This window comes from Chiloscyllium plagiosum, unplaced genomic scaffold (assembly GCF_037043375.1).
Source record: "Chiloscyllium plagiosum isolate Xiang-an unplaced genomic scaffold, Cpla_swu_hap1 HiC_scaffold_21, whole genome shotgun sequence".
NCBI lineage: Eukaryota > Metazoa > Chordata > Chondrichthyes > Orectolobiformes > Hemiscylliidae > Chiloscyllium > Chiloscyllium plagiosum.
In genome coordinates, this window is record NW_028270159.1 from 29,175,816 (window position 1) to 29,197,494 (window position 21,679).

Sequence of the window (21,679 nt, forward strand, 5' to 3'; positions counted from 1 at the left end):
TCAGGAAAGTTCCCAAAGATAGTATTCAGTACTTCAGGGCATTACAGCATATGGAATGGAGTAAGGATCCCATTAAACTGTCCAGGTGCCTTACCTAAAAACCCTACTGAGAATTCTCAATTTCCTGCATTAATATAAATGAATTAAGAATGAAGTGCAGCTTTATACTGGATCAACTAAGAACCAAATTATTTCCCTAGTACATGGTTAAGACAGTGCTCTTATGACACAAGCTCTGAGTCACAACGCTGGGTTTGAATCTCATGGAGCTTCCAGGATAAGTAAGTCTTGCCATTTGTGAAGTTGCCAAAAGGTCAATTGTCTGCCTCTCCACCCTTCTGATTCACTCAGACAGGATGACAGGCAGCAAGAACAAAAGTCTCCTGCAGATACGAACAGCAAACCACTTTTGCACTCTGCCGATAAGCATCACACAAGCCATAGCCCAACCCTCAGAAATGAGGATGAGAGAAAAGATCAACCCTAGTAGAAAGAGATCCTTTGACACTGGTACAAACCTAAGATGTGCCACTCAAATATGGCAGGTATCCACCTCTGAGAACTCAATTTTTTTTGAGTACTGAAACCAACACAGCTTCTATTACGACAGAATGAATCTCAACGTCTACAGGAAAAATACCCACTTCAAAAGAATAGCACCAACTCTTGGCTAATAATGTACTCCCATTGACAAAGGGCTTCAGAATCTCCTAGCCCATACTGGCATGCACTCCACAACATACAAAATGACAGCCTCATTTCTCAACAGCATAGCTGCTGGTCACCATCAACTGCAACCTGGCAAGTGACCCAAATAGTGAAGTGCCAGATTTTAATCTTGATCAGGAAATCAGTAGTCTTATTGAACAGCTCAAATAATGACTGTGGTCTTCCAATTCATCACCAGAAACTGAAATTCAGTCTGTAGTGGCATCACAAGCATTTATTTACATTGCCATTCCTGAAGCCGGTAAATGGACTGTCAGTCTCAGCACTGAACTACAATTGCTTGCTCAGCTGTACAAATACTTTCCAAATTCTATCAGAAGAGAAAACTGCTGGAATAGGGCTGAGTCAGCACAGCTTTGACAAGGGGAGTTCATACCTGACAAATCTGTCAGAATTCTTTAAGGAAGTAACAAGCAAGTTAGGCAAAGGAAAGCCAATGATTCATTTGGATTTCCAGAAGACCTTTGACAACATACCACACAGTGGTCTGCTAAATAAGAGCCCATGGCATTGGGATAAGGTACTGGCATTGACAGAGGATTAGCTGACTGGTAGAGTTGTAGAGTCTTTCTCAGGATGGCATGAAATAACTAGTAGAGTCCCACAGAGGTCAATGTTAGGACCATAACTATTCCTGTTATACATTAATGATCTGGATGAAGGAACTGAGGGCATTGTTGCTCAGTTTGCAGATGTCACAAAGACAGGTGGAGGGATAGGAAATGTTATGGAAGCAGGGAGGCTGCAGTAGGACTTGGACATGGGCATGGGCATGCTAGGTGAGTGGATAAAAAAAGTGACAGAATACAATGTGGCAAAGTGTGGGGTTGTATATTATGATGAAAGACGAGACGTGTAAACTACTTTCTAATCAGGGTAAAGCTTTTTAATCTGCAAGAAAAAGGGACTTGAAAGTCCTTATTCAGAATTCAGATGCAGGCTCTGTTGATGGTTAGGAAGACAAATGTAATGTTGGTATTCATTTCAAAAGGGCTAGAAAATAAGAGCACAGATGTACTGCTGAGGCTGTTTTAACAATCTCTCCAGAACAAATTTGTAATAGTGTGAGCAGTTCTGGGCTCTGTATCTCAGGATGGCTGTGCTGATTTTGGAGGGGCCCAGGGGAGGTTTACAAGAATGATCCAGGGGATGAAGGGCTTTTCACATGAAGACTCTGGATCAGTGCACAATAGAATTTAGAAGGACAAGGGGGAATCTGATTGAAACTTGTAGGATACAGAGAGAGCTGCATAGAATGGATAAGATGATGATGTTTCCATTAGTATGAGAGACTAAGACTCGAGGGCACAGTCTCAGGGTGGTGGGACACTCTTTAGAACTGAGACAAGGAGGAATTTCTTCAGCCAGAGGTTGATGAATCTGTGGAATCAAAGTCATTAAGTATATTAAAGAAAGAAATAAGTTCTTGATTTTTAAGGGGATCGAGGCAGGAAAACAGGTTTGAGAAACTTCAGCTAGTATTTGAGCTATAGGGAGATGTGGAATAGGCTGGGGCTGCTTTCCTTGGCACATTGGAGGCTGGGGGTGGGGTGTAACCTTATAGAGGTTTATAAAATTTGAGGTGTATGGATAGGGTAAATAGACAAAGCCTTTTCCCTGGGGTGGGGGAGTTCAGAACTAGAGTGCATTGGTTTAGGGAGAGAGGGGAAAGATATAAAAGGGAAAAAATGCAACTTTTTCCACACAGAGTTAGGAATGTATGGAATGAGCTGCCAGAGGAAGTAGTGAAGGCTGGTACAATTGTAGCATTTAAAAGGCATCTGAATGGGTATATGAATAGGAAGGGTTTAGAGGGCCAAGTGCTGGCAAATGGGACGAGATTAGGTTGGGAGTTGAATGAGTTGAACTGAAGTTTCTGTTCTGTACTCCTTTATGACTGAATGGCCTAATTCTACTCCTATATCTTACAGAAACTCAGTCTACCATTTTTCAAATCCAGGAAATGAAAAGGTATTTCAAACAAAATAAATGAAGCCCCTCTTTGTCAATTAATGTAATATTTCTGATCACTGCAAAAGTAATAGGCAAGTTAATATGATCAATGCACAAATTATTTTGCAGGATTAAACATTTGCTGACAAGGCTGATATTTATTGTCATTCATAGTCGCTAATGATATGGTCGTAGAGATTCCTGCTACAATGTGACAGTACTCTCAAAGTTCTACTAGATACAGAGCTTCAAGATTTTGACTCAATGACAATGAGAAAAGACAATGTATTTGTCAAGATGACAAAGGGCTTGAAGGGACCTCATTCTCCTATGCATCTGCTACCCTCATCTCCTGGGTGTTGGAAATCTCAGGACTATTCAAATCTAAATACAAACCATGATGCAGAACATTCTTTGCCAATACATCTAATTTTTAAACGTTCCATTGGGTAAATGCGAAACCAAAGAGACAAAAATGAGCAAAACTGGGTTTACTCAAAAGCTAGGAAAAAACAGCACACAAGACTGCAATTATCTTTAATCAAAGTTACTTAACATTTTGTGACAAGTTGAGCTTTTATACTGTCAGAATAGCCCATCATAGTCACTAATCCATTGAAGTTTCTAATCCTTGAAAGGCAAAGATTCATATTATGTTTTACAGCACAGTGGAATATACTAGAATGTACTCATGTAACTCTTGGGTCATTTCAATCAACAATCTGCTATAAAAAGATCCAAACCACAGCATTCAAGTATACCATACATTCCGGAATGTGAAATTTTAGGTGTGCTTTTCTGAAAATTATGCATAGTTGTGACAAGTCTAAGTTTTCTTGGTCATGCATCAGATTAAAACAGAATATTGAGTTATATAAATATTAGAGGTTGAACAAAATTCATTTTCCAAGGTTACATCACCAGCTGGAGTACTGCCCAATTTATAAAACTGACATTAGATCCAGCAGGATAGTCCCAAGGATAGGAAATGGTAATTATCAGACACTGAAATACTGTGATCAGTTCCATTGTAGTAAATATGTCAATGAAACCTTTCTAAAACTGAATTTCAATTAGAATTAATAGGTAAAACGTTATTCCACCTAATTGGAGAACCATGGTCGGAAGTTATAGCAAGAGGATTAGTTAGGTTTCTTTGTACACAGTTGCTTAAGTATGGAATGTTGTACTACATAGAATGAGTGAGGTGGACACCAATTTGCTTTTAGGGGAAATATGGCAAAATACTAGAAGCAGTAGTTGTTAGAGGGCTAAAGACAGAAAACAGGATTAGTTTCAGATTGCCCTATAAAAAGATAGTGGGCTGAATGCTTATTTTATACTGTAAACTTGCATGCCTTTAAATTGCTAATCATTACATTGTTCAGGAAACAAGAAACATCTGCTATTTACACCAAATTAATTGCATGCACATTGTGACTGATGTACACTTTAGGTAACATATGCGTTTGTCTGATAAATGAGTAATTGTGTTTGGAACTTTGTAGATATAAATGTTGATCAAATCTTTTGAATCATATTTAACTATATTATTAATTTTTTATGACACTGCCAAATTTTTACAAATATTAATGAACTCATCTGAAGAGCCAAGTTAAAAATAAAACAGGATTCAAACCAGCGTGCTGCATCTTTTAATGTTTTTCCTACTGAAGTCTGTGTGTTACAGGTTTCTCAAATGCAAATCCAAAAATTCTTGTTCATCACTAACTGTTAATGGTTTGCATTTATCTGTAAAAATCCATCTATTCAATATGCAGCATTCTGAAGTTATTTAATCCAGAAAGTAGACTATGGCAAGAATAATTGCTAATTCTCACATGATTCAATTTCACAAAGTTACAAGACCAAATCAGTACACTCAGTGCAATAGTAATGTGTCTCCATCTCTGGACCAATGGGGCCCAGGTTCAAGTCCCATCTGCGCCAAAGGTGTTCAATGACATCTCTGAACAGATTGATTATGTACAATACCAAATGGAACTTCTGGATCAGAGCATAATAGTTTTGTTTAAAAGTCTGCTATTAGAAAACATATGTATACCATGGGATGTTCTTTAAAATGCATATAAGTATTTCTATACACACACACTCACAGCATAAAAAGTCCCTAGATATTTCTGAAGGAATTCCATCTGAATGATTTCTGTTCTGTAATTGAATTGAACACTTGACTGTATACCTTCTTGAATTTGCACGTTTATGATAGCTCTCAAACTTGCATTTAGGCATATCAAAACAACAAATCAATAGTTTCAGTACTGCACTTAGTCTGTACACATGTAATAAGTAGTACAGATCAATGCATTCACAACTTCATTGCCTGCAGAGAACTGTTTTCAAGACTCCACCCCAAACTTACCAAATGTTATTTTCTCCTACCCCAGTCTCTTGTAAACCCTGATGTTGAATAATTGACAGCCATGTCTTCAAATAGTGATGTCTTAAGCTCTGGAATTATCTCAAACCTCTGCTTCTTAAGAAACTCCTTAAAATCTGACTATCACTAAGCATTTGACCATCTGCTCAAACATCTTTACATAGCTCCAAGGTTAAATTTTATTTGATAATAACCCCTCTTCGTAGGTCATAGGAATATTTGACGAGGTTAAAATGTGCTATATAAATAAGGTGTCAGGCAAGGTGAAAGAGAACAATGTCGTAACTTCAAGAGCATTGTTAAATTATATTTTTATTTCTCTCAACGTTATTTGTATACACCAATGATAGGGATGTCTGTGGTACAACTGGCCCCAGGTATCTTTAAACACCTACTTGGGTTAGTACAATCACACACAAATTATTTAAATTCAGTCAATCAGTCTCTCTGAATGTGTAGCATTACTTTATCCTTCACCAGTTCCAGAAGAAAAGCCTGCTGCCATGTTTAGCAGGTTGTAACTCTCCCTCAATGACTGGGTTAGGCTCTGGCCGTGGCCTGGAATGATAGACATTCTCAGGGATTGGTCGGTCTGTCTGCACCTTGGTAACCTATGAAATAAAATGGGAATAATGAATTGAATCAACAGAGAAATGCACTTCACAAAGCTAAAACACACAAAGTTCATATGGAAACATATCTATATCACAAGTGCTATGCATTTTTTTAAAAAAAGTATAATACACAGTATAAACTCAACCAAGCATCAATCTGCAAAATATTTCAGCGAAGCTCAAAAGGTGAAACCAAGCTACAAACAAAAATAACTTTATTGCAATATTTCACTTAATTAATTCAGATTAAAATTAGTCATAATCACATTGCCATAATCCCAAACCATACAAACTTATAGTTCATAGAGATCATTACTGAAGGAAATAACTATAAAAGCAAGTGTGCTACTTGATGATTCCTGACCAAAATTTAAAGCAGCATCCGAAGAACGGTCATATTCTTCCTATTACTAAAGATTGCCTGAACATTTTAAAAAACAAAGTACTACCTACATTTTTTTTAAAAATTCGGAGATGTGGCTGCTGAATACTACAGCTCAGCTCTCTTCAGCAGTGACAAATGGCTTATTAGAATCATTAAAGTGTATAACTAATTCCCAGCAAAAGCAGTTTCCAATTTAGTTATTGTAATTTGGATCTGCAAGTTCAACTTTTGAACCACTTGAATAATACTCAATCCACAATGCAATGTGAGGGTGTAATGCTCAGTAACTAGTGAAATATTACAAACTGAAAATACACAAAGTCCAAGTCAAACTTGTTTGTTCAGAAAACTGACCCAGTATTACACTGGAACATGTTAAATCTAGTCATCTGGCACAATATTATTTTCCTGTGGTGCATGAACTGATTGATTTACAACCAAATGTACAACAGAGGTCATCACTTCTTTTATATAACAGACCCAATTTACATCAATACTATTCATTCAATTGTAAAATGTCTTTTATGAGAACTCTTGCATAGTTTTATAAAGTGCTATCGTGGATACATGCCAAGTATTGAAAGAACTTCTGAAACAACACCTCTTTATTTCAAAAGACAAATAACAAGATTAGCACATAATAGGATGCCCCAAGAGATTTTGCATATTTACAAGAGTGGTTGTGGAAAAAAAAAATCAGCAATTCACCCAAGTTTGTAGATCTTAGGAAAACTATCAACTCAATTTTGAGCTGAGAGAGGATACTGCTGATGTGTACTTCTAAACGAGTGTGGAATTGTACAATGCATCACAGCTTAGCCCTTAAATGATTTAAATAAGTTTGTACGCTGAAGGTTCAAACTTATTACTTTGTTGCATCAAATACCTTGGAATTGCACATCTTATGTTTGATCAGAATGCATGAAGACATTGAAGTTTGGTACAAGAATTTAGTATTAAGATTTAAACAAATTAGTCAGATTTCACCAAAATATAGTGTTTTAAAAAGTTAAAATTTTGTAAGTTTTACATCCCCACTTTAACTGTAGAATATACAGCACAGAAACATGCTGTGACCCCTACTCATCCATACTAGTGCTTACACAATCAAACAGCTTCCAATCCTTCACCTAACTCTTAACAAAGTTTATTCTTTCTTCCTCATACGTGGATATAGCTTCTCCTAGACAATTTGCCTTAAGTACTTTGTAAAATAAGTAGAATCTGAATTTCCTGTTTGATATATTGATGGCTACCTAATATTGATAGGCTTTTGACTTGGCTTCTCCCCAAAAAGGAGGTACCACTCTCTCCTCCTGTGTACTCTGTTCAAATCTTACATAATTAAATTTCTAATTAATCCTTATATAATTTATCTATTAAGCTACCCTTCAGCATTTTTCTTTCAACAGAAAAATGACAGCCTGCTCATTCTTTTCCTATAGGTACAACTCCAGAGTTCTGGTACGCTTACAAAAGTTTGCTAAATAGCCACTTCCATGTGCTTTGTAATGTCAGTTATTGAGATACAATGAGCCACTGATTCCTTGACGGACGTATCCAGCAAGCGTAAATATCTTCATCCCAGTTCAGCTTACATTTTCTATCTAAAAAAGTACCTGCATGTAATTTGCTACTAATTGTGAGAAAAGTACAGACAATTTACTAACGCAACTTATTTTTTGTGCAAAAGACAGCTCAGGTACAGAGTCACTTTATAGAAAATAACAATGTCACTATTACTAACAAAAAAATATGAATTACAAAACGTTGAGCCTCGATCCAGATCGGAGAATTCAAATCATATGTGCATTATTCGACTATGCTACAGTTACACAAAAATAATCAAACAAAATATAAAATGTACAAATAATAAAGCCTAGTGACATGAAGTGAAACAAAATCTTGGTTTGATGCCTATTTTCGTACAGAATTGTTTTTCTCACAATTATTAACATTGGGTTCAGTTCTCCGAGGAGGACGCTGGCAAACAGTTCCTCAAAATTCTGCAAAATATTTATAGCTGGATGATAGCCAAGCTAGCTGAGGAACGCTGAAGTAGGATGTGCATAAAGACTGCATGCAAGATGCCATGGTACAAACTAATTTAAAAGAGAATAACTAAAATAAAGAGATATTCCTAACACACCTGATAATAGCCAAGAATCTCTAGTTGTGTCATACAACTTAAAGCACAGAAGTTCCATTTCATTTTGGACGGTAAAGAGAGTGAGCAGCAATAGTTTCAGTTCAAAGGACTGCATGTTTTACTAATTTTTCATTGCAAGTTAAAAAAAAGTGGCTTCCTTATATTGGGCAATTCAGGTTAAAGGATCAGTATCAAATGCAAATCACTACTTGGTGGTGATTATATTACATCAGACTTTAAACCGCACAGCAATCCGATGGCAGGCCTCATTGATGGTATTAAGCACAACGCATCATTTTTATTTCATAAAACGAGGTAGCAATAATGAAGCATTTCACATCAACTTAGTCAAAACAGGTTTTATATACAGGAAGTCCCTGATTTAAGAACTTCCAATTTAAGATCATATTAACTCAAGAGATCCAGCATGCAAACCTTTGCCTGTACTTGTGAACAACTATTTTATGTTGTATTGTATTCTGTTCCAACTTGCATACAGATCTATTTATGAACATATTGAGGAACAGAACCCGTTTGTAACCCAGGGACTGCCTGAATACTATATTTAACATTCCCATTAATGAATGAACAAATTCTTGTCAGTACACCAAATACCATTAATGTTAACACATGCTAAAAATAAATTGAATCACTAACATTTAAAGTTCTGTTTAATTTTTTCCTCATCACTGTAGGCAGATAAATTACTGATCAGATATTTAAGCAAATGTGTGCATGCTATGGTTACAGGACATTCTGTGGAAGGGGGAGAGGGGGGTGGCGGCAAAGAGAGTAAACAATTAGCGGCCCTGGTGCACACTGTACAAATAACATTGCCAAAAAAAGGATGAGGACCTAAAAGCAACAATATGGGGAGTGAGAAAGTAAATTCAAAAATAAGACCCCAAAAAAGGTAGTGCTCTGAGGATTACTACCAGTATCACATGCTAGTCAGAGAAGAAATGGCAAGATATATCATATGAGTATGTGGCTGAAGAGATAGTGGAAGAGGAAGGATTTCAGATTTTTTGATGCACAGAACAGATTCTTGGAGGTAGAAGCAGTACGAATAGAACAGGTCACAAATGGGCAAGAGCAGGACCGATGGCCGAGATAAAGTATTAGGTAAAGCAGCTGGAGATGCTTTAAACTAAAATAGCAGGGGGAGGGGAAACTATGCAAGGAAACAGAATCAAGGACAAGAACAAATGACTGAAAGGATAATAAGAAGTGGTAGGCAGAGAAATCAAAGGCCAGGATGAAACAGTGACACAGTGAAAAATAATGGGAACAGGACAAGGAATGTTCAGGAGACCAAGCCTTACGGTTTCATGCCTTAATGCTTGGAGCATTCGCAAAAACGCTATGAATTAATCACACAAATAGATGGAAACAGATATGATATGGTCCAGATTGCAGATTAGTGACAGTAAAGTGACCAGAGGGGAACTGACTATTGAGGCAGATTCAGTATTTAGGAAGGTGGTGACATTGCATTTAAAAAAAATTAATGTGACAACGAAGGAGGATTAAATTCTGACAACGTGGAATCTATATAGGTAGAACTGGGAAACACAAGGGATAAAAGACATTAGTGGGGGTTGTACACAAACTCCAAACTGTAGGGGAGATGTTAGGAATGCAATTCAACAGGAAATTAGACATTCATGCAAAAACGGAACATCCGTAAATTACGGCGGACCTTAGTCTGCATACAGATTGGGCAAATCAAATTGGTAAGAATACTATATAGGAGAAAATCCTGGATTGTGCATGGGATGATTTTCTGTCCCAATATATTGAGGAATCAATGAGAGGCCAATTTAGATTGGGTATTGAGGTAATTACTCATTTCTTGCTGCAATTTATTTGAGGTCTCTTCAAGATGAGTGACCATAAAGAGATAGAAATCCTCATCAAGATGGAGAGTGACATATTGATTCTGAGAGTAGCGCCCTGAGTCTAAATATATTCTAATAGATCTAACTTGGATGGTATGAGGCATAAGTTGGCTACAATAGGCTGGGGAATGTTATTTAAAGGGATGTTGGCGAAAAAGCAATGGCAAACATTCAAAGAGCACATGAGTGAGCTGCAACAACTTTTCATTCCTGTCTGGCACAAAAGTAACCAAATCATGCCTTACAAAGGAAATTAGAGATAATATTAGGTCCAATATTAGATCTAATATTATCCAGAAAAAGAAAACAAGCCTGAGGAATGGCAATCGTTTAGAATTCAAAGAACAACAAAGGGATTGATTAAAAAACAGAAACTAGAGTGCAACAGTAAGCTTGTGGGGAACATATAAACTGACCAAAGTTTCTATAGATATGTGAAGATAAAAAGATTGGTGAAGACAAATGTAGGTCAGAAATGCTGGGGTATTTATGATAGGAAAGCAAAAATGTCTGACACGATACATACTTTCATTTTGTCTTCACACAGGAGGACATAAATAACATGCCAGAAAAGTTGGAGAACACAGGGATGAGAGAGAGGGAGGAACTGAAGAAAATCAGTATTAGTAGGGAAACTGTTGGGGAAATTGATGAGATTGAAGGCCAATAAACCAGAGATCTGATAATTCTACATTCCAGAGTAGTTAAGGAAGTAGCCCTAGAAAGAATGGATGCATTGGTTGTTATTCTTTAAGATTCTATAGAATCTGGAACAGTTCTTACAGATTGGAAGGTAGCTAATGTAACAAGCTAATATATCAACATTGCCTGTTTTCTTATTTTGCTGCTGGGTGGACCTCAGAGGTCCTGCACTTTCCACTAGTGGTAACCATTCATTGGCTAACTGGTCAACGTACACCGGCCTTCCGAGCAGCCATGCAGTTTAGAGGTAAAATTAGATATAACACTTAGTTAAAATTCTAAGTCCCTTGTAAAACCCACCCAACACAGAGAGAAAAAAATAAACGCTTTTATGGACAGATGGGGAAAAAGTAGTGGGGATACAGCTCAATGTCACCGGTCTTCAGGATTCAAGAGAGATGTTCCATTTGTTTGCAATATCTTTTAATTCTCCAAGCTTTTTCTTTGGGTTCTTAGTTCTGCAGAAGGCTTAGAGTAACTGGTTCTCAAATTATAGAGCCTGACTTATTATTATTATTATTATTCAAAAGCAACAGCTTACATCAAATAGCGATGAAAACTGACTTTTTCCAAAAAAAAAGTTTAAGCATTTTAGCTGAGACATAAACACATACACCACCTCCCCTTCCAGAGATCTGAGGGTTTCTCAAATGTATTGTTCACACTCAAGCTGTTCAGCTACCCAGACACTTACAGAGCTGTCGTCGGGCTTATGACCTTTCGCATCCACAACTAGTCACAGCTGCATAAACCAATCACCTGCCTACTGCTGGCGTAATGCCACGCCAACTAGTTAAATCTTCCCACACCGCTTGCAAAGCAACAGTGTTAAAACTTGCTTTTTAAAAATACAGGCCGTTCTGCTATAACGTGCATTTTGACCACATGAATTTGCTATAACGCGATGATGAATTGGGGATACTTTCTGTAGCACAAACTTTTAAAGCATGTATGGGTTATAATGCAATTCCGGCTCTATTAGTTTAAATGGTACTGCTATTACGCAACTTTCTTATAACACAGGATTGCACGAGAACAAAACTACTGCATTTTTGCAGAAAAAGACAAGACTATACAGCAATTCTTCAGTCCTTTGATGTCAGTCTTTTTTCTAATTCAGTCCACAATTAAAAATATAAAGTAACCAAGATTTGCATCTTTACAAATAATTTCATGAAAATATTAATACTGACAGTGATGAACAGTAGGAAAAGTAATGCATGCAAATAAAAAATAAGGGGACTGGAAGTAGTGAAAAACTTTTACAAAAGCTAAGAAAATATTGGGATGCACAAGCAAAAAAAAAGTGATGAAATGTCAAAGTAGGTTATGTCAAGGCACCACATGGTACTGCAAGTAGTTGTTTGGTAGTACAGACCTCAAGTATTGCTGGAAAAAATACACATTATACTAAAGATTTTCCTTTGCACTCATCAAGACATTCACAATACCATTACACAGGGTAAAATGTTGTTGCTCTTTATAACACAGCAGTGTTCATTAATTGACAAGTGGACTCTGATTGGTAGAGTTATTGCTAGGAAGTATGCACCAGTAATATGCTTACTGTTAATTGGCAACCTGTGTTTAAATGTAAACTAAGCAGATTTACTCCGATCAGTTCATTTCTCAGGGCAATGAAAATAGCTGTTACTTAATTTTTGGAGCTGAAACAGGCACAATGTGTACATGTTCTTTGTCTGCAAAGAACAAAGCCCCATGTATCAATATCTGTAGCTTCCTATATGTGCAAGTGCACCACAACATTGCAAGCCTGACTGAATCTTAAATTAGTTGCCAACCTAATTCTTAGCACACACATAGGTTTATTTAGCAAATGTTATAAAATCACAGAACCACATGTTATGTTGGACACTGTAGCGTTCTAAGTCAAGGCTGCTTGGATATAGTCAGTACAGCAAACATTTTACTAATCAGCATCTACGGGACTGGGAGCATACAACTTGATCAAATATTCTGGTTGACCAAGAGGTCCATACAATTAATTTAAAAGCACACATTAAGTAATAGAAACTTATTGCAAGGGGCATACACATCACTGCTATACTTCATTCACATAATAAATAATTAAAATAATAATGCAACGTTACCTTAAATAAAACTTATCGGGCAGACAGCATTCTCACTCACACCCTCAAATGACCACTTGGATATCATGGAGACTGAGGTAATACATTAAACTTCCAGTATTCAAGATATAAATTGTTTCAGGAAATTGTTTCAGTTAAACGAGACGACTAGGACCCGTGGACACAGCCTTAGAATTAGAGGGGGTCATTTCAGAACAGAAATGCGGAGACATTTCTTCAGCCAGAGACTGGTGGGCATGTGGAATTCATTGCCTCGGAGTGCAGTGGAAGCCGGGACGCTAAATGTCTTCAAGGCCGAGATTGATAGATTCTTGTTGTCTCGAGGAATTAAGGGCTACGGGGAGAATGCTGGTAAGTGGAGCTGAAATGCGCATCAGCCATGATTGAATGGCGGAGTGGACTCGATGGGCCGAATGGCCTTACTTCCACTCCTATGTCTTATGGTCTTATAATTTTCACTGGTTTAAGAGTACTGGTTCATAAGATGCTGGTTAAACAAAGTTTGCTATGCTTGCTTGTTGCAAACAGCCAAAGGGACATGTTGCTAGATTCAATTGCTCATCCTTGGGACATATGGGCTTTACACCTCAGATCACATTAACAATGAAAATCATATACCACATCATTCACTTGTGTGACGGGCAGAATGTCGTCTTCATCTAACTAGGGCGTTCACCATAACAATACCTCAACAAATCATAGTTCACTTATCAGCTAATGAGCACTTTTCTTAAAATATAAAATGCTGTTCCCTTTACATTGGCATCCTTGCCTATGTCCTGACGACCATTAGAAAAAATTAAAATGTGCCTGTTTAAACCAATGCTTAAGCATTGCAGTTCTTTTATGAATATTCATGAGGAATTTAGTACAAGAAATCTACACAAATATTGAAAAGTGCAAGGAAGAGGACATTAAGTGTATATAGAGTCATAGAGATGTACAGCATGGAAACAGACCCTTCGGTTCAACCTATGCCCCCTAGTTCTGGACTCACCCACTCCAGCGAAAATACTTTGTATATTTATCCTATCCATGCTCCTCATGATTTTGTAAGCCTCCGACACTCCAGGGAAAACAGCCCCAACCTGTTTAGCCTCTCCCTATAGCTCAAATCCTCCAACCCTGGCAACATCTTTGTAAATCTTTTCTGAACCCTTTCAAGTTTCACAACATCTTTCCGATAGGAAGGAGAACAGAATTGCACACATTATTCCAACAGTGGCCTAACCAATGTCCTGCACAGCCACAACATGACCTCCCAACTCCTGTACTCAATACTCTGACCAATAAAGGAAAGCATGTCAAAAGCCTTCTTCACTATCCTATCTATCTGCGACTCCACTTTCAAGGAGCTATGAGCCTGCACTCCAAGGTTTCTTTGTTCAGCAAGACTCCAGAGGACCTTACCATTAAGGTGTATAAGTCCTGTTAAGATTTGCTTTCCCAAAATGCAGCACCTCACATTTATCGGAATTAAACTCCATCTGCCTCTTCTCAACCCATTGACCCATTTGATCAAGATCCCATTGTAATCTGAGGTAACCTTCTTCACTGTCCACTACACCTCCAATTTTGGTGTCATCTGCAAACTTACTAACTATATCTATTATGCTCACATCCAAATCATTTATATAAATGACAAAAAGTAGTTGACCCAGCACCGATCCTTGTGGCACTCCACTGGTCAGAGGTCTTCAGTCTGAAAAACAACCCTCCAACACTACCCTCTCTTCTACCTTGGAGCCAGTTCTGTATTCAAATGGCTAGTTCTCCCTGTATTCCATGAGATCTAACCTTGCTAACCAGTCTCCCATGAGGAAACTTGTCGAACGTCTTACTGAAGTCCATATAGATCACATCTACCGCTCTGCCCTCATCAATCCTCTTTGTAACTTCTTCAAAAAACTCAATCAATTTTGTGAGATAGGATTTCCTACGCACAAAGCCATGTTGACTATCCCTAATCAGTTCAGGCCTTTCTAAATACAGATACAGCCTGCCCTCAGCATTCCCTCCAACAAACTGCACGCCACCAACATCAAGCTCACTGGTCTATAGTTCCCTGGCTTGTCCTTACCACCCTTCTTAAACACTGACAACACGTTAGCCAGCATCCAATCTCCTGGCACCTCACCTGTGATTATCGATCGATGATAGAAGTAAGTAAGAAGCTCAGCAATCACTTCTCTAGCTTCCCACAGAGTTCTAGGGTCCTGGGGATTTATCCACTTTTATGCGTTGAGACATCCAGCACTTCCTCCTCTGTAACATGGACATTTTTCAAGATGCCACCTTCTATTTCCCTACATTCTACACCTTCCATGTCCTTTTCCACAGTAAATACTGATGCAAAATATTCATTTAGTATCTCCCCCATCTCCTGCGGCTTCACAAAAAAACTTGCTGATCTTTGATGGGCCCTATTCTCTCCTTAGTTAGCCTTTTGTCCTTAATGTATTTGTGAAAACCCTTTGGATTCTCCTTAATTCTATTTGCCAAATCAATCTCATGTCTCCTTTATGCCCTCCTGATTTCCCTCTTCAGTATACTCCTACTGCCTTTATACTCTAAGGATTCATTTGATCTATCTTGTCTATATCTGACATATGCATCCTTTTTTCTTAACCAAATCCTCAATTTCTTTAGTCATCCAGCATTCCTTATACCTACCAGCCTTTCCTTCCATCCTAACAGGAAAATACTGTCTCTGGACTCGTTATCTCATTTTTGAAGGTTTCCCCCCATTTTCCAGCCGTCCTATTACTTGCGAACATTTGCCCCGGTCAGCCTTTGAAAGCTCTTGCCTAATACCATCAAAATTGGACTTTCTCCAATTTAGAACTTCAACTTGTAGATCTAGTCTATCCTTTTCCATCATTATTTTAAAATGAATAGAATTATGGTTGCTGACCCCAAAGTGCTCCCCACTGACACCTCAGTCACCTGCCCTGGCTTATTTCCCTAAGAGTAGGTCTTGCACCTTCTCTAGTAGGTACATCCACATACTGAATCAGAAAATGTTCTTGTACACGCTTAACAAATACCTCTCCATATAAACCCTTAAAACTATGGCAGTCCCAGTTATGTTTGGAAAGTTAAAATTCCCTACTATAACCACCCTATTATTCTTACAGATAACTGAGCTCTCCTTACAAGTTTGTTTCTCAATTTCCTTCTGACTATTAGGGGGTCTATAATACAATCCCAATAAGGTGATCATCCCTTTCTTATTTCTCAGTTCCACCCAAATAACTTCCCTGGATGTATTTCCGGGACTATGGTCCCTCAGTACAGCTGTAATGCTATCCCTCATCAAAAAGGCCACTCTCCATCCTCTCTTGCATTCCTTTCTGCCCTTCCTGTCGCATATTTATCCTGGAACATTTAGCTGCCAGTCCTGTCCATTCCTGAGTTACGTTTCTGTAATTGCTATGATATCCCAGTCCCATGTTCCTAACCATAAACCCTGAGTTCATCTACCTTCCCTGTTAGGCCCCTTGCATTGAAATAATTGCAGTTTAATTTATCAGTCCTACTTTGCTCTCTGTTTTGTCCCTGCCTGCCCTGACTGTTTGACTCGTGTCTGTTATCAACTGTACCAGTCTCAGATTGATCTCTTTCCTCACTATCTCATTGGGTCCCAACTCTCCACCTTACTAATTTGAATCATTCCAAGCAGCTCTAGCAAATCTCCCTGCCAGTATATTAGTCCCCTTCCAATTTAGGTGCAATCCGTCCTTCTTGTACAGGTCACTTCTAACCCAAAAAAGAGATTCCAATGATCCCAAACTGTCAATCCTTCTCCCATACACCAGCTCCTCAGCCATGCATACATCTGCTCTATCCTCCTATTCCTGTCCTCACTAGCTCGTAGCACCGGGATATAGACAACCTCATTTAACATTTACTGTACCTATAAACTGCTGAAAAATAAATAAAAAACAGGAAATGCATTCTCATCAAGAATAAATGTGGGGGATAGTCTGTCAAACTAAGAGGCATGTAGATATTAAAGGTATTCAAAACAATAGGAACACTCAACTGGGAGAGTATGCTTAATAGAGGCATAGGATTCATTTGCCCTGAGTGTTTAAGAAATAAAAGTAACAGAATCAGTTCATATCAGGAGATTATCCGAGGCACAATGCTATACGGTGAAAGGGATGATGCACAACCATAGGAGATCAATTAGTGAAATGGAATATTTCGCTATGATCCTGAGTAAAAAAAATCTTAAGTGTCAATTTGGATCAGTAGCAACATTAGTTTCTAACGTATACTGACAAGGACAGCACTTCATTTCCATAATACATTGGCAAAGGTGCTATCTTTCACAAGAGATTAAACAAGTGCCTACATGGGTACAGTTAAAAAGCCCATAACACTTTGAACAAGAGTGAGGCTGCTCCTTTATCAAGCCAACATTTGCATCTCAAAAACAGCTTCAAGAGATGAACTGGTTGTGAGACCTTTGCCTATCTAACACTTCAATGGCAATCTTACTGACTGTAAAGCTCTTGAGACATTCTGATGTCAAATACACTTAAAAACACAAGTCCATGGACTTTAAAAATAAAATATTTTAACTGTATTAAATTCTTAGCATTTGGTAAGTGTTAAATAATTTGCTTTACCTTTGAGAGTTCTCCTAGGTCTGGTCGAACCCAACCTAGTTTGTCTAGCACACAGTTATCAAAAGCATCTTGTTGTTTGCGGCATCGACGGAACTCCTGCAGATTGCTATAATCAAGGCATGTCCAGTACTCTGTGAAGGGCTCACTGCAGTGAGTTTTTATCTTCCTAGGATAAAAATATTTCCAAGCATCAATTGGGTTCCTACAAAATCCTTCAAATGTAGAAAAATGACAGTAAACACGTTGGAATTGGTAGAAAAAAAATGAAGTTGATCAAATGCAAAATTTATCATAATGATCCAAACAATTGTCATGTGCCCTATAAAGTTTGACACTTAATTGCATGGCATGCTACAAGACTATCTTCACTTGCTGCCCTGTGCGCCGTATATTTTTACATAGCGTTGTAATCAACTATAATTTGAAATAAATAAGGCACGAAAAGGTAACAAAAAAGAGACCTCTTGTTGTGCACCACTGAACCAGAAGATCCAAGTTCAAGTCCTACCTGCTCTGGATGTAAATAGGTTGAGAACTTTTTTTTCCCAGAATGGCAACAAAATTAAACAAATACCACTACAGAATGAGTACTGCATAAAAAGAGGGAAAACAATATTTATGCTGTTATGAATGAAGACAGTGTTAATTCATTGGCAAGTGGTTTTGAATAGTACAAACATTGCCTTACAGAATGTATGAGTTACATGATGACTACTAGTTCTATTTTGTCTAAATTTTAAGCCAGGCACATTGGTACTCAATGAAAATCAATTTTGCAGCATAAAGGCAATGCCTGAACCAATGTAACGCTTTGCTCACTCAGGATTAATGAGCAAATATTGTCCAAACTAGTATCATACCAGCACAGAAATTCATATAACACATTACTGATTTAGGATTGTCAGTCAGACTCACAGCATAGCACAATTGCATAGTCAGAAAGTTACATACATTAACACATATTGGTAGTTAGTCAGTCACTATCTAGTGCAGAACCAGCCAATCAATAAAAAAGAACTTAATATCACGTTAGACATAGCTCAATGCTGTGCATAATCATGCTGGATGTAATAAACTAGTTTAATTTTTTAAAAAATTAAAAGATTTAAACTGAACATAACTCATTCTATCATGATTAAAACCTAGACTCCAACTATGGTAACAAAAATGAAGAAAGCATAAGCTTCAGGAAAAGCAACAATTTTCTCTATAGAGAACTCAACTGAGTAGTTAGTCTTTCACATTTGGGATCCGATTTAAATTCAGTCTGGCTGATCAAACAAAAGTTCCTGTCTTCTAGTTCTATGGGCTGTCCCTGAAATTAGTCCCTGAAATCCATGCTGTTTAATGCAGATTCGCAGCACAAGAGTGCTATCCTCACTTAGAGAACAGATGACTGGACAGATGCCAAAAATATAAAAATGCCACGGTTGTAGCCAATGCTGTTCTCCTGAGGGGCTCTGTTGACATTGTAACAACTGCAAAGTTGCCAGGAAGCAACCTCATTGAGGATCATAAGCTGTCATTTCCATTAGTTAGAGAGGGATGCCACAAGATGCCCATTCCCTTTGCCAGCATTCTACTATGATCATTCCCACCAGGAAACCTTGGACCCCTCGTCCACCAGAATCAAGACTTCCCCACACCCCCATGGCAGCTTCTATTGCAATTGCAAAATGTGCAACACTTGCCCATTATATCTCCTCCCTCCTCACCATCCCTCCAGGTGGAGTGATTTAGCAACACTTCATTCAATCTAGCCTACTGAATGCACTGTTCACATTGTGATCTCCTATACACAGACTGGGTGACCAGCTTGCAGAACCCTACATTCAGCCTGTAAAAATGACACCGAGCTTCGAGTTGCCTGCCACTTGAACACACCAGTGTGTTCCCATGCCAACATTTCTGTTGCTAACCTGTAGTGTTCCAGCAAGCATCAGTAAAAACTTGAAGAACAGCATCTCATTTTCAGTTTGGGAACCACGCAGCCTCAAAGACTCAACATTTAGTTCAATAACTTTGGAACCTGAGACCATCTTTCCATGTTTGTTACCACCCCCACACATGGCCCTGTCATGACATGGGTTGCTTTCAGCACTGTCTACCCATTCTTTCCTACTAGGAGAAAGTGAGGACTGCAGATGCTGGGGATCAGAGCTTAAAAATGTGTTGCTGGAAAAGCGCAGGTCAGGCAGCATCCAAGGAGCAGAAGAATCGACGTTTTGGGCATGAGCCCTTCTTCAGGGCTTCTTCAGGAGCCCAGCTCCTGAAGGAGGGCTCATGCGGGAAACGTCGATTCTCCTGCTCCTTGGATGCTGCCTGACCTGCTGCGCTTTTCCAGCAACACATTTTCAGCACTGACACTTCTACCACTTGCTTGGCTTTGTTTACCAAAATCAGATCCAGCACAGCTTGATCCTTGTACAACTTCCTACGTGCTGGCTTTTAAACATCCCCCTGAACACACCAAGAATTCCACCTCCTCTAAACCCTTCACACTTTGCATATCCCAACTAATATCCGGAAAGGTGATATCACTTTTTTTAAACTTCTGAAATTTGCCTGCATATCTACTCTCCTCTCTCTTCCAGATTGTTTTGGGGATGGATGGAACTGTTGCAACTTTGGGACCGCTCCTCTTATTTAAGTTCTACCCGTATGGCCTCAATTGAGAAGCCCGAGGTAGCATCCCTCCTTATTGCAGTAATTGATTCCCTCATCAATATTGTGACACCTTCTCTTTCCTTTCCATATCACCTGAAGATGCTATATCTGGAACAATGAGCTGCTATTCCTGCCCATCCCTCAGTCATATCTTTGTGAAAGCAATGTCATCTTGACCATGTCAATCAGCACCCTCAATTTACTTACAAGACTCTTTGCATGAAAGTAAATACCATCCAATTCTGCCAAGTTCACTTGTGTCCCAACTTGATTATATACACTCACTTTGCCTGGTTGACTTGAGTTTTTGACATTTTTCTGTGCATCATTCATTGTCCTACCTCTATTCTGTATCCCATTCACCAAATTAGTTGAAACAGAATTCTGAAGAAGGACCTAAAAGATTAACTCTGAGTTCTCTCCAGATGCAGCCAGACTGCTAGCTTTTTCCAACCATTTCTGTCACTCTACCACATTAGATTACCCTACAGCTGTTAGCAACATCTTTGAATTTGGCTCCAATGAACACCACCCTGGAGTCACGACTACAATCACAGAGAGACCTGTCTGTGGACCTCGCTATTGAGTCTCCTACCATAAAGCTCTTGCTCTGTCAGCTCCTCCTTTTACGCAGCTGGGGTCTGACTGCATGCCTCAAAGAACTATCACTCTTACTATTTTCCAATTAGAGTGAGATTGACTCTTGTGCTTTCCTGATTGCTCCCTCCATTATTGACTGATGGTCATCTCTGACTACACGCCGTTAAGCTGTAGAGTGACCGAGTCTAAAGAAAAGCGTGTGTCCAAACTATCAATGTGTTGGAACTTGATCCGTTGGCACAAAGGTCCCAAATCCTTTGTATCTTTTCCTAATATTTCCTCGCAACGTTCGAGTGACAACATCCAAAAATTTCAGTAATGGTCAGACAATTTGTCTCCGAGAGACCCAACAGTCCTGTACTTGAATTGCCACTTTGAAGGACAGTGAAGGCGGCGAGAAATCCAGCCCGAGGCTGCTTACGGCCTTCACCACAATGTAGATGTAGGCGTTGATCGAAAGCAGTGGGAGCCGCTCAGTTCCCGGCTCGGTGGGGCTAGAGTACCTGAAGAAATCCAGCGCGCACTCGTTGACCTTCCGACCTTCCTGCAGACATTTCCGCGGGTCCTTCTCCTCCCAGCGGCACAGCATGAACTCCTTATTGGACTTGTCGCACTGCGAGCCGTAATGGTGAGCGGCCGCCTTCAGCACCGCCGACGACACGTTCACTTCTTGCACATTGAGCTCCTGCAGCGACGGCAGCTCTATCGTGGCCATTTCCCCACTGCCCGACCTGCCTAGCGCATACAACGGGGACTAGGAACAGGACGCAGCGGCGCCCCAGGCCCAAACCGCCGGCAGAAGGTCACGGCATCACGCATGCGCTACACTT

General features: G+C 39.0%; 1 protein-coding gene across 1 annotated transcript; it reads right to left on the bottom strand.

Moving 5' to 3' along the window:
* Positions 1–5,377: 5,377 nt before the first annotated feature.
* Positions 5,378–21,649, bottom strand: ndufa8 (NADH:ubiquinone oxidoreductase subunit A8). Its single transcript, XM_043720111.2, has 3 exons — positions 21,353–21,649; positions 17,583–17,748; positions 5,378–5,694 (listed from the first exon to the last, which is right to left on the bottom strand). Exons 1-3 carry the CDS (start codon positions 21,562–21,564, stop codon positions 5,557–5,559), a joined length of 516 nt encoding a protein of 171 aa, XP_043576046.1. The 5' UTR covers positions 21,565–21,649; the 3' UTR covers positions 5,378–5,556.
* Positions 21,650–21,679: the final 30 nt, after the last annotated feature.

Bases quoted from the DNA above. Each gene is read 5' to 3' on its own strand.
- ndufa8 (XM_043720111.2), bottom strand. From the start codon at position 21,564: ATGGCCACGATAGAGCTGCCGTCGCTGCAGGAGCTCAATGTGCAAGAA. The intron at 17,749-21,352 runs GTACTCTAGCCC...TTTTTATCCTAG, and splicing joins TGCGCGCTGGATTTCTTCAG to GAAGATAAAAACTCACTGCA. The intron at 5,695-17,582 runs GTAAAGCAAATT...TTTATTTCATAG, and splicing joins ACCTAGGAGAACTCTCAAAG to GTTACCAAGGTGCAGACAGA.